The sequence below is a fragment of the Zonotrichia albicollis genome, chromosome 17, assembly GCF_047830755.1.
Source record: "Zonotrichia albicollis isolate bZonAlb1 chromosome 17, bZonAlb1.hap1, whole genome shotgun sequence".
Taxonomy (NCBI): domain Eukaryota; kingdom Metazoa; phylum Chordata; class Aves; order Passeriformes; family Passerellidae; genus Zonotrichia; species Zonotrichia albicollis.
The window spans coordinates 15,318,053-15,331,498 of NC_133835.1; the positions used below are offsets into that span (position 1 = coordinate 15,318,053).

The 13,446-nt window shown below is 57.1% G+C and overlaps 1 protein-coding gene across 1 annotated transcript in view; it reads left to right on the top strand.

Annotated features, from left to right (window-relative positions):
* The first annotated feature begins 305 nt into the window (after positions 1-305).
* Positions 306-13,446, top strand: part of B4GALT5 (beta-1,4-galactosyltransferase 5) — a 32,468-nt gene continuing 19,327 nt past the window's right edge. Inside the window, exon 1 of the mRNA XM_026796427.2 lies at positions 306-579. Within this exon, the coding sequence (XP_026652228.2) occupies positions 453-579 (127 nt within the window). The 5' untranslated portion in view covers positions 306-452. The remainder of the gene's footprint in view (positions 580-13,446) is intronic.

Consider the following 13,446-nt stretch of genomic DNA (forward strand, 5'->3'; position numbering starts at 1 on the left):
TGTTGGGTGTCCCTTGACTGCTGCTGGCTGTCCTGGGCCATCGTTGGGTGTCCCTCGATTGCTGTTGGGTGTCCTGGACCATGGCAGTCTGTCTCAGGGCCATTGTGCGGGCCCCAGAGCCCGTGCCCAGCGTGCTGGGGCTGATGCTGGCTGTCCCAGGAGCGTGAGTGGCGCCCCGGGAGCGCGGCCGGGCGCGCTGCGGTCGCTGCCGGCTCCGCGGGACCCCCGGCGCTGCGCGGGGGGCGCACGGCGCGGCCGGCGGTGCGGCGGGGGCTCGCAGGTCCCGCCCCGCTCGGTGCCCCGCCCCGGCCCGCCCCGCCGCGGCACATTCATGCGGCGGCGCTGGGCGCGGGCGGCGGCTCGGAGCGGCCCCGGCGCGGCGCCTCCCGCCGGGCCTCGGCGCATGTGAGCGGCGGCGGAGGCAGCAGGGCGGCGGCGGCGCCGCATCGGCCATGCGGTGGCCCCGCGGCCCCCGCGGCGCCTGGCGGCTGCTGCCCCGGCGCTCGCTGCTGGCCGCGCTCTTCCTCTTCTCGCTCTCCTCCTCCTTCCTCTACTTCGTGTATGTGGCGCCGGGCATCGGTAAGCGGCGGGCCGGGGCCCGGGGCGGGGGGGCGCGGGCAGGGGCGCGGGCGCACCGGCTGCCGCTGGAAACGCTGAGTAATCCGCGCCCGGCCGGCCCGGGGCCGCGGCATCCCCGGCGGGGCGAGGGGCGGCCCGGGCCCGGCGCCCCCGGCTGCGGCTCCGCGGTGCCCGGCGCTGCCCGGCGCGTCCTCATCTTCCGCCGCGGCCGGAGCAGGGGGCGCTGCCCCCGGCGTGCCCGGCGCCCCTCGGGCCGGGCTGCGGCTCCCCGGATGCCCGGGGCCGCGCTCCCCGCGGCTTCCCCGCGCCGCCGGGGCCGAGCGGCGCCTGTACAGCGGCGAGCGGGGAGCAGCCAGCCCACTCCTGCCCGCTGCTGCTGCCCGGAGTTTGTTTTGGAGGAGTGCAGTGTTGTCCAAGTGCTTGTGATCCGAACGTGCTCCCTCGCGGAAATCCTACTCTGATTGTCAAGTGGGAAGATGAGAAGTGTGTATTTTAGAAGGAGAGCGTACTCGTCCCTGTGTTCCGTGTCATCGCTTCGTGGGGAACAGGAGGAGCCGTGTGTGTCAATATGGCCAGCACCCGGTGCTGCTGGGGCTGTCTGTCCATCTCCGCGGAGATACGGGAAGGCTTGTGCCCGGAAAGCATCTGTTTACTTCATACGGTGTATCTCGTTTCTGCAAGGAGCCAAGGCTCGTGGTTTGGCCTTCAACCAAACTTTGGCAACAATTTATTTCTATAGAAACGGTCCTTTCCAAAGAAATAGGGAGTTTCTCCTTGAAATGTCATTGGTATTGCTCATGCCATTCCTATCTTGGACATCCCAAGGAGATCTCTGTGTGCTTTCAAGGTGACTTCTGTGGGTTTTTATTTACAAATGATGTCCCGTGGCTGCCTCTGGGCTTTGGGAGCCTTTCCCAGGGCAGAGCAGGGGTTGGCTGGTGTGTGAGGCTCTGCTCGTGTCCTGGGCACGTCCCAAGTGAGGCTGTGTGTGCTGAGCCTTGCCGTGGTGGCCCAGGGAGGCTGTGCTGGCCCCCAGGCTCCGGGTGGCACAGCCGCCTCCTGCTCCCTCCCTGAGCACAGCCTGGCCCGTCCGGCTCGCTCTCGTATTGCTGTGGGCCAGCGGCTCTGTGTCCAGTGCATCCTGCAGCCCCTTGTGGGGCAGGCGCAGGGAACGGCGTGGCTCTGGATGAGCTGCCCAGGCCCAGCTAGAAGAAGGAAATTTCTCTTGTAAGGATGGCTTTTTTCCTTTTTTTTAGAGTATTCTAATTAATTTCATGTTACTTCTGTGTGGTCACCAGTCTTACAGGTGGTGTAGGGTATAAATACATTTAAGGCTAGTTCTGTGCCAAAAGGATTTTCTCTGTGTGGACCTCAGAGAACGTGGTCACGTCCTACCCAATGTTCTTCCTATCTGTGATGCTCAAAGACGAGGCAAGGAGGTGTTAGTGGTCCCTGTCCCTACCCACCCATGGATGTCAGTGATGTTCTGAGTCATCTTCTCATCAGGTGACAGAAGATCTGCTTCCTTTTTTTAAATTTCCTTCCTCTTTTAGCGAAAAATGTTTCCTCCTGAAAGCCCAGCCCAGTATTCCTGGGATGGCTGGGCTAATGCTCCCAGCACTTGGAGGGAGTTTGTTTTTGGGCTGCAGGGGTGAGTAGAAGCTTGGGAGAAGAGCGAGTGTGATAGGAGATGAGCTGAGCTGGGGATTTGAATAAATCAACCATGTGCAGGTGATGGAGACATGCTGTCAGCAGAGAGTTCTGGGGCATTTGTCCTGCCTGCTGCTGCCTCAGTGCATGGACTGGGGCTGGGCTGCTCTCCTCTGGCCACTGAAGGGCTGGGAAAATCTCTGTCCTGAGACCATCCCTTGTAGGGAATGCTGGGGAGGTGGGCAAAGAAGGACTCACAGTTCATTGGCTAAACCATGGGCAGGGGAGTGATTAATCCAGTGATGAATCAATTCCTTGATTGTACCTCAGCTGAAAAGAAGAAAATCCAAATAAATGGGACCTGAAGCTGCAAGTGAGCTTGAACCAGCTGCAGCCTGGAAGGGCTTTTGTCTGCCAGGTGCCACAGGCTGCTGGAAGGGTCTGTGCTCGTGGGTCAGCAGCTGCTGGTGGCAGGGCTGGAGCCAGCCTGCCCTGCCTGGGCATGGCCCTGTCACCATGGCTGGGAGCTGTCCCCAGCCCCACATTTGTGGGGTAAATTTCACGGCCCTGCCGAGGTGTGTTGTGTTCAAGCAGTTGTGCGCCAGTGCCAGGAGAAAACTGGGACAGTTGCACTTCTGGGTGCTGTCTCAGCATTGGTGTGGAGCTGGCATGCTTGTCAGGTGGAAAAAATGGATAACTGCTCCTGGTGCCCTTTGCAGATGGGCAAGGGGACCCCAGCCTGGGTTCAGAGTTGCCTGCCCAGTGCTGGCCTGCTCACCACCTGATTGACCGCGGTGTTTGGCTCCTCACAGCACAGGTAACCCAGCAGTCTGCTCCAGATGGAAATGCAGGAAGAAATTTGTGTTTACTGTCAGCAAATAACCATGCTTGGCTCCTGCAGGCAGTCCAGGGCTTTTGGGCCTTACGTTTGTGTCGTGCCTGGACTTACGTGATGCCCAAGGTAGCTCCTCGTTTCTGTTCTTCACCAAGGTTTCCTCCTGGGGAACTGAAATGTTCTTGTGGCCTCAAGTTTGCACAGTGATCCAATGTAAACAGTCAGTGCCAGCTCCTTCCCAGCTCTCACATCCAATTCCCATGTGTGCTCCCCACACACCGCCCTGGCAGCTCCATCCTGGGCTCCCACCTTGGCACATGAAGTGCCAGGCACCCAGCCATGGCACAGGCACAGCAGGCTCTCCTTGAGCTCCAGGTGACTGTGTGGGTCTGTCTCACCGTGTCACTGTGTGCAGGATGAGGTGGCCAGTTGTTCTGGAGGCTCCAGGAGCTGCCCTGGTGTCCCTGCTCAGGCAGCAGGTGTGAGGGATGCCCGTGCGGGTGGGAGGTGGCTTGTGCTGCTGTGTCAGAGGGCCTGGGGCCAGCAGGGCACAGGGCTGCAGGGCAGGCTGGGCTTTCGCTGCAGGAACTCACACTGGCCTCATCTTGGAAAAAACAGAGCTTGGCACCAGGCAAACAGCTTTGGCCTCTTATGGAGGTCAGGGGCCACCTCGACAGGTTATTTTGTAGGGCTTGCTCTTGGCACGGAGGCTCTTGCCCCCGGGACAGCTGCCCTCTGTGCCTGTTGCCTTCCCAGATGGGATGTGGAGAAATGGGCCCACCAGAGTCACTCTGTGCACGCCCAGACCCCAGTGTTGGAGCAGGGATGATGTGGGCACAAAGAGGGTGCTGACCTGGAGGTGGAACACCTGGAGAAGCTGTTTCTGTTTCATGCTATCCTCTGCTTCTGAATTCATCCCTGGCATGTGGGGTTGTCCCTGTGTGTCCCGTTTTCACATGCTGGTGGCTCATACAGCTTTTCTACAAGTGTCTGGTTTTATTCTCTTTGAACAGGACCTAGGAAACTAAGGGAACTCTCTCCTGCAGCTGAACGCATTAATGCTTTTTCAGGCTGCAAGTCATTTAATCTTGATACGTCTCTGGCCTTGGACTTGGTTCTGGTGTGGAGGGTGGTGGCTGCATGGCTGGGAGGGCTGGCAGGGGCCTTCCCTGGTGCTCAGGTAGCAGCTCTTGGCTTTTCCTGTGTTGTCTCAATGGCTGTTGGAGCCTCTTTATTTAATTTTATTTTTTTTAATTTTGATTTTCCCAGGAGTCATACTTGGTTGGATATGATGCAGGAAAATAATGCAAAGAATTTAAATTACTGGGTGAAAGATTGTTACCTTTGAGAGAGAGCTGTAATTCAGTCTGCCTTTACTTCCTCCAAACTTATCAGGAATTGTTCCCAACTGGTCATACAGGGCATGAAACAGCACCACTAGCCCTGAATTACATTTATGGTGCAAGAACTTGATTTTGATAGGCAGGAATGCTTTGAAGCAGTGTTCTGTCAGGCTGTGTGTGGGTGACCAGCAGAGCAGAGCTGTAGGGACCAACAGCTGCCGTGGTACAGCTCGTTTGTCACTTTTGGAGCAATGTTGTATCACCAAAGGTGGCTGATCCAGCTTGGCCGTTTAATGCATCAGCCTGGCAGATCTTCGCACAGAGGAGTTCTAGGGATGAAAATGGCAGAAGATTTTGCTACTGCCAGCTTGTCCCAGCTGGAGACACTCTGGTTGAGTGTCACCATGGTAGTGAGGGGCAGAGGAAGAGTGGTGGCCAGGGCAGGGGGATGGCACTGGGGAGTGGAGCTGCTGGGCTGGGGAGCCCCAGTGGGGCTGTTCTGTGTGTGAGGAGAGGCTGCTGCTGCTGCTTTGCCTCCTGAGCCCTGCTGTGGGAGCCTGGGCAGAGGGAAGGGGTGGCAGGGCAGAGCCCCGAGCCAGGGGCAGAGCAGGACGCGGGTGAGCCCCTGGCAGGGTGGGCAGAACGTGGGTGCGCCCCTGGCAGGGCAGGATGTCGGTGAGCCCCCAGCAGGGCAGGCAGGACGCGGGTGAGCCCCCGGCAGGGCAGGCAGGATGTTGGTGAGCCCCCGACAGGGCAGGACGCGGGTGAGCCCCCAGCAGGGCAGGCAGGATGTCGGTGAGCCCCTGGCAGCCCGGGCAGGACACAGGTGAGCCCCTGGCAGCCCAGGACACGGGTGAGCCACGATGGCCTCGGCTGGGCCGGGCAGGGACTGGTGCAGGTGTCCTTCTGGGTTTGCTAGCAGCATGCTGGGTGTGTCTGAGCATGGACACAAGGGGAAGGTGCAGCTTGGGATAATGAAATGAGGTTTGTGCTCTCATAGCCCTGGCTTTCATCTCCAGGTCTTCCCCAGGTACATGAGCAGTGTGGTATCTGACTGTGGAGCACAACAGCACTGCCTTCCCTCACCCTCCTCTGCCCAAAGATCTGCCAAGCAGCATTTCACAACCTGAGCAGGGAGCAGCCTGGTTCCGCGGTGTATCCCACAGAGAATATTGCAGTCATTGGGTCTGACAGTGATTGGGGGTGGTAAGAAATGCTCAAGTGCTCCTTGATACAAGAACTTGAGCTTGGGGTCTCCTGTGCTCTGAGCAGGAGGAGACTGGTGGCAGCTGTGGGAAACGTTCCTTTGGCAGCACCAGGTTCTTCCAGCACAGAGTCCTACAAGGCAGGGCTGGGCTGGGGAGCAGCCCTGTTCACCCAGCTGCTCCTGTGCCATGTGTCCAGGATGTTGGTGGTGCAATGTTGGTTGGAGACCACTTCTTGCTCAAGGCTAACAAATTACTGTGAGGGCGGATGGATTACTGGGTTTTCCTTGCCTGTAAGCACCTGTGCTGTTTGTCAGGCACATCTGGTTTGAGTTATTTTGCTGGTGGCTCTCCGGGTGTTGCAACTGCAGATTATGTGTAGAGTTCATGTTTCATCCCTGTGTCTCTGGAAGCCTGGCTTGTGGGAGCTGATTGGCAGACACAAAAGCTTCCAGGTACTGGTTCATTCCAGTGAATTGAGTGCTTCAAAACCTCAATAATCTGTAGCAGAGCAGACCTTAAAGCAAAAGCACCCATTGTGTCAGCCCAGGAGTTTGGTTTTCATGGGTTTGGGAGGCCATGGAAGGCCAGGGCTTCAGCAGGCGCTCAGCTGCCTCAGGTGGTGCTGGTTCTGGTGGAGAGAAGGGCTCTGGCACTGCTGCTCTGTTTCCTGGGCTGATCTCTGCCTCTCTTCCAGGTGGACTCATTAATTGCATTAACTCAGGCAGCATCTGCTCTGCAGGGTACGATGAACACCCTGGGGACCAATGCAGGAGCGGAGCTGAGTGGAGTGGGGAGCTCTGTGTTTGCTCTGGATCCCATTTGAATGCTGTTACAGCTGCTGGATTTAAATATCCAAGCACATGGAGTCCTTAAATACTTAATCTTAACTGAAATTTCGGGGAGCCTCCCGGGGTGGCAGCAGTGGGGGTGGCATGGCTGACGTGCCCTTGGCTCTGCAGGGCCCTGCGAGGGCTGAGGGCTCTGCAAGAGGAGCTGGACAGAGCAAGAAAAGCCTTCCCTCCACAGCTTTATTTTTAAAGCACCATTGTCACAATACAATGTGTGTATTTACTTTGACAAAACCTTTGCTGGGTTATTTTAGTAAAGTTTATTTCCATACAGGCTTTTTCTTCTCCATTGCATTCAGAATCTTCTGGCTGTGGTTTTGGCTGGCAGCATTTTGAACATGGATGCTTCAGAGTGGTTAATGTGTGTTTGAAGCTTTTCTAGCACTAGCTCTAAATACCGTGGGGATTAGTCCTGTTTGGAGAGATAGAGGAGGAAATGTATAGTGGACTGTGCTGTTGAAATGCAAGATAAGCCCAAATCAGAAATTTTTGAGAGATGGTGGGTGTGGTTTTTTGGGGAATGTGGAATAGATAGGGCTTTCAGCATTACCCTGGAGCTGCTCTTATTTTGAAAGGAAAGGTGGATTGGAAAGCTGAGGGTAATGTCAGTGCCCGGCAGGAGAAGAGCCCTGGGCCATCCTCATCTGCTGCTTGGACAGGTCCCAGGGGTGACAGTGGATGGCACGTGTGGCCCTGGTCCTGGTGGGAAGTGTCCTTGTGGGACACTGCATGTGGTGGGGAGTGTGATGGGCAGGGCCACAGGGTCCTTTTATCGTTGTAGAAGGAATTTCCTGGTGCTTGCTGGTCTGGCTAAAGTGAAGGAGGGACCCGGGGGGAGGTGTTTTTGGGGGATCCATGGTGCTTTGTGGTGACTGTGGGTGTTTTTGATAAAGCCATGAGCTTCAGTGCCCCTTATTGGACACTTTGCTTTCTCAAGGCACACAAATGTGCCTGCAGGGGTGTGAGAAGCTGGATTTGAGCTCCTGCCTCCCTCCTGCCTGTGCAGGGGAGGTGGTGGGTCAGTGCTTGCTGGGGCTTTAGCTGGAAGTGTGTGGTGATGTTGTGCGTGACTTCCTAAAGGTCATTTTCCCAGGTTTTTGTTTGAGGTGCAAAACCAACAGGCTCTGCCTTTGTAAGCCCGCAGCCCATCCGTGGGCTGGCACAAAGCTCTCTGGAGCCCTTGCCCTGGGCAGGGCTGTCATCCTGGGCCCCTCTGCAGGTGCTGCTGGGCAGCCCCTTCAGCACAGGGGCCCCAGCTGGGTGTGCGAGCCTGTCCCCAGCTCCTGGGGCAGGGCAGGGCTGCTCCCAGGGGATGTGAGTGCACATAGGGCTGTGCATTTTCCCTGTGGTTTGGGCCTCAGTCTCCCTTGCTCGGTGGGAGCCTGTGCCCTTTTCCTGCCCCAATGGACAGGCCCATTTCCCTGTGATGGTTGGGTTGTGTGGGACAGCTCCTATGAAGCTGTTTCCTCCTGTGCCTTTCCAACATGACAGGTGAGGGCTGGGAGCTGTTTCTGTGTGGAAGATGCCATGCACACATGATGGAAGGAAGGAAACACAGGCAGAGCACCCTCTGCACTGCTGTGGGCTGGGCTGGGTTGTGAGCAGTTCCACCCATGCTCGTTTGTGCGTCTGGAGAATTTTATGGCAAAATAATTGATTGGCTTTATTGAATGCTATTGCCATACAAATTATCCAAGGAGACTCTTGAGCCTGGTCCTGTGTTAGCTACCTCCCTTGCTTTGGAGAGCCTGGGCTGGGCTGGGCTGAGCTGAGCTGTGCTCAGAGCCTGCCAAGAGGCTCCTGAGTGGGGCTCGGGGGTCCCTGCACTGGCAGCACAGGCTGGAGAGGGCCATGGGATGCCTGTGACACTCTGGATTGATGGTGAGGCCCCACAGCAGCAGGTTGGCAGCAAGGATTTTGGGTGGGAAGTGGAGAAGGTGACTACATGAATGCCAGTGTTTATAAATTGCCTCCAAAAACACTGTACAAAGCAGCTGGAATAGGAGAGGAAAGCAAACACTGCAGTGCACCAGGTAGTCAAGTGCAAACAGATATTTTTTCCCTCGCTACCTGGCAGGAAAAGGAGGCATTTCAGTGCCTGCCTCCGTGCCCTCTGTGCCAGCAGGGCTGGCAGAGGTGCAGGCTGTGCCTCGGAGCCCTGGGCACTCCTGGCAGGGCTGGGATGCACGGGGAAAGCTGTGGGGATGCACAAAGCACAGGTAAATAAAATCAGCTGCTGGAACAGCCGTGTGCCTCGGCAGGGAAGCCAGGAGCTGCTGTGGCTGGAAACGAGTGCAGGCCGTGCCCAGGGCTCAGGGTGGGATCTGCAGCAGCCTGGGTGAGGGAGAACACGGTGCATGCTGAGCTCCTGTCAGCAAACACGGGCTTCCCCTGGAGCTGGGGACCCTGCAGGGGCACGGGCTGGCCCCCACTCCCGCAGGAATGTGAAATGCTTCCACACATGCAGCTCGCTCCTATTCTGCAGTCATTTTTTTTCTCCCTCAGTGTTTTTCCAACTCATGTCTTGCTGCCAGAGTCCATATTAATAATGCATGACTTTTTTTTATGGTGCTTCCTTCCCGGCGTCCCTTTCAGCTGCTGAGTCAGAGAAGATTGTTATAGCAGCAACCTCTGAAGCGGTGAAATGCCCCTGCAGTGCTCAACTGCTGTCATTTATCATCCCAGCTCCTCTGCGGGCAGCCTGTTCCCTTGCCCGGCTTGGGGGGAGGCTCCCCATGCCAAAATCCTGATTCCTGTTACGCCAGCTGGTGACTGGCGAGCTGAGCTCTGCTCAGCCTTCCTGGCTGCTGTTTGGTGAGGGCAGGTATTGCCTCTGTTGGCTGCTTCTTCTTGTTGTTGTTGTTTGAAATCCTGTGAAGATTTTCCTGATCTTCCTGAAACGGTGTTTTGGGATTGTGCCCAAGACTTTTTTTTTTTTCTGTTTTTCCCCCTCCTTAGTAATTTGTAAATATTTTTTTCCTCCTCTCTGCATGCCTCTCAAGATCAATACCCGGGCTTTTTTGGGTAATTGGGATGACAGAAGCCATATAATGTGTTAACTAGTTTAAAGGGTTAAATTAGCTTAAAATCTTTTCGGTAGCTGTTAAACGTGCCTGGCTGCTGCAGGAAGTGTTGGAGCTGCTAATGCAGCATGGAACAGAGATCTGCAGGCTGTGACCAGCCCCCAGAGGGTCACCTGCATGCAGAGCCAGTCCCCACCTGCTGGCTCCAAAACCTGGAGGGAAACAGGGAGCAATAGCACTTGTCAGGGAATTATTCTTCTAAAGACTTCAGTAACACCTGCACTGTGGTCTCGGGAGCAGATCCCCCCGTCCCTGTACACCTTTGGGTGGCAGTGGTGCTGGGGTGGTTGCTCTCCCTGTGTCCCGCTGCTGGGGACGGTACACACACGTGTGCACCCGCAGTGCTGTGTGCCCTGGGGAGTGCAGAGGCTCTGGAAGGCAGTGCTGCTGCCTTTCCCTCTCTCTCAGCTGCAGGAGCTCTGGCTGTGAGCCTCATGTCCTGCCTGCACACCTGCATGTCACCCGGGCCAGGCCCCTGGCTGGCCCTTGTGCTGTGCTTCCCCCTCAGCACCATCCTGTTCTGCTGAGGCTCCACGGGGCTGGGCTACTGATTCATTCCTCCCGAGGAAGGAAAAACTGCTGTGGTGTGAAATTCCCCCAAAGCTGCAGCACATCCTCCTTCCCTGCTGCAGCCTGGCTCCCTGCTCAGGATCAGTGAATTCCCTTTTCCTGGTTTTGTTTCTTCGAGGGTTTTGCTGGCTGTTGGGTGCCCGGTGCCCTGGGGGCACCCTCGCTGTACCTGCCAGCTGGGAGGGTGCAGGTGCCTTCGTGGGCGCTTTGTGCGTGCTGCAGGGGAAGCTTTGCAGGAGGATCCCGTGGATGGGAGCGCACAGGGGCTGGCAGGGGCAGCCCTGCTGTGGGCAGCAGCTGCCCCAGTGCTGCTGCCTGCCCAGGACATGCCCCGGGGGACACCTGCTCGGTGCCACAGCCCCGCTTGCCCCGCGGTGACACACGCTGCCACCCACAGCTGGTGAGACGAGCAACTTGCTTCTCGGCTAACAAGATTTAGGTGGATTATGCTATGTATTTAATCAAGGGCTAAGCTGATTGCCTTATTTGGAATGGATCAAAGCCCTTGGAAATGCCAGCCTGGGGACCAGCTATTGAGTGGGAATGTGCCTCAGCCCTGTGCTTGGGTGCCGAGCCGTGCTCTCGAGGAAGCCCGAGGTTCAGCAGGCAGGTTTGACAGCAGCACTGACCAAGTGCAGAACCAGATTGGAGAAGTCTGAGGTGATGGGGAGGTAGGAGTGTGAGAATGTTATTAGTCATTGACCACCATGGAGCATTTGGGGAGAAAGGCTTCCTTTTCTAGCTTTCAGGTTGAAACTACGTTTCCAGATAGATAAAGCTTTGTGCCGACAGCTAAGTGAGATGCTCTGCTGTTTGGCAGTCAGGCTTCCACCTTCTAGAGCAGCAGCTCTTGTAGCTTGTGTGGCTCTGCACTGGAGACCAGACTCCGTGCTGCTGGCACAGGGAGCCCCGCATCTCCCTGCCGTGCCTGTCAGGAGCTCTCAGGGGCCTCTGCTCCCTCCGTCCTGGCCCCAGTGCAGCGTTGCCCTGGGCCCTGCGGGGCTCTGGCAGCACAGGAGCTGGTGCTGGTTGTGGAGGAGCCAGGCACTGGGTGTCCCTTGCTGCTGCCAGCCCAGAGGCACTCGCTCCTTGCTGTGCAGAGGGAGCCCACGGTTCAGAGCTGTCCCTACAGGCAGGTGTTTGCAAGGTGTTAAAAGTTTAAAATTACTTTCCAGTGAAGAGGTGCTGTGCTTGTCAGGGTTGGCCTGGAGGGGCAGGGCCAGTGCATTGTCCAAGGTGTGTGGTGTCTCTTTCCTGTGGGGCCGGGATTTTGCCACGAGAGGTGTGGTGGTGCTCTGGGTGCCCTGTGAGCTGTGAGCATGGTCTGAGCTGCTTCACCTGCGGGCACTGAGATGGTCCAGTTGAGCAAGATGTTGAAAATACACTGCTTACTCAAATCACCCTCTCTTTTTCTGAAAAGGGGAAGTTTATTCTAGGAACCAAGCTCTGTCTTGCTGCCATTTGATGCAAGTATGGCAAGCATGGTCACAGCTCTCCCACTCTGACTGTGAGCATTGCCCGTAGAACTGAAAATACCCCAACCAAAAGGCTTGGCTGGAGGGGCACGGGCAGCTTCTGCTTTGAGGTGGGTCAGGCTGCTCTCAGGCAGCAGCAGGTGCTCCCCACAGCATCACTGCTCCTTTCTTTTGCATAAAGCAGCCCTGGGACCTTGCAAACATCTCTCCCCTCTGCCTCTCAGACCTCATCGTTTTTGCCTGCTGCAGGAGTAACCCTGGAGCAAGTGCAGGGATGTGCTCTGTCACACCTTGCCTGTGCTGTGGGCCCTGGTGTGGGGCTGGCAGAGCATCTTGTGTGACAGCCAGGTGTAAAATGTTCCGTGTTCAATTATTGCTGATCAAACCTGCAAATAAGGTGCTGCCTCAGTTCTCCCTCTGCCCAGACCCATTATGCATCTTCCTGCCGAACTCGTATTTGGAGCTATAGGAAAGCCTTGGTCAAGCATCCCTTTGTGTTTGGAGGGCCTGGGCAGGATTGTCTTTGTGCCAGTGTGCAGCCACCCCGTCAGCCTGACTTTGGGGTGTCCTGGGCTGGCCTGGATGGCCTGGCAGTTTCTGGGCTGCAGCAGCAGGGTCTGTGCTGGTACCTGCCCTGTGAGCAGCTCCAGGGCTGCTGCTTCTGTGCACGGGCTGGGAAGGGCCCTGGGGCACGAGCAGATGGAGGGAGCTGTGGCAGGAGGGGGTGCTCTGGGTTAACCCTGCTTTCACCTAATTAAACAGGAGAAAATGCCTGTCAATACAGCAATTGAGGGTTTGCTGCAGCGCTGCAGAAAGCTGGGGCAGGTGCTGACTCTGACCCTTTTCCCCACACTGCCCTTCCCCAGCTGCACGTGGGGTGTCCCCCTGGCTGGGGAGGGGTCACCAATCCCCAGCACCACGGGGAGAGAGCAGCACAGCATTTGCAGGCCCAATGGGGGAGGATGGCCTTTGGCTGTAATAGCTTGGGGAAGCAAACACAACCCGCACAAATTGGGTGACTTGAGTGGGTAAATGGGTGTAATCCAACATCTCGCTATCCACATGGAGGGAATGACTGGTGCCTTGGCAGGGAGGAGGAGGAGGAGGGTGGGCTGCTGCATTGCTGTGGGCCCATGCCATGGCCAGGGAGCTGGAGGCGGGCAGGGTCTGTGGGACAGCAGCCTCAGCCAGCTCCTTGCTGAGACCCCTTGGGCTGCCCTGGCCCAGTCCTGCCCTCGTTGCCTGCTCTGCTCTTCTGGCTGCCCCACCTGGGAGCACTGCCTCCTATTCCCGAGGTGTTTCATTTTTCCAAGGTAGCTGTATGTCTGACTTGTGTTTGCAGGGCTCCATTTCTGGCTGCAGACAGGCTGGAATTGATTAGTTTATTATTTCCCCCCCTCTACCCTGTTGCTTGTATCAATGGGAGAGTGGTCAGAACCCTTGGCAGACACTCAGGTCTCTTAAGGAAACTTGAGGTGCTGCTGTGTGCAAGGAGCAAGGAGGTGTTTCAGTGGGAGAGAGGGAAGGAGGAAAAGGATGTTTGCTGCTCCCTCATGTGCCCCTGTGTGTGCTCATCCCTTCCCAAGCAGTTGCAGAGCCGATGAGCGCTGGTGCCCGGGGCAGGAGGAGGCAGCGATGGCTGCTCCTGCCCACAGAGGGACAGGCGGGATATTTTGTGCCCCATGTCCACAGGCTGATCAGACAGCCTGTGCTGAACCTGCCTCAGGTTGTTGCTGTTTGTATGGAGCCAGGTGAGCCTGGTGGGCTGTGAGCCTTGTCCCCCTCAGTGGTTGTGGCCCCTGAGCCCCGGCTGCAGCTCGGGGCTGTGCTGGCGCTGATCCCTTGCTGAGCTGGC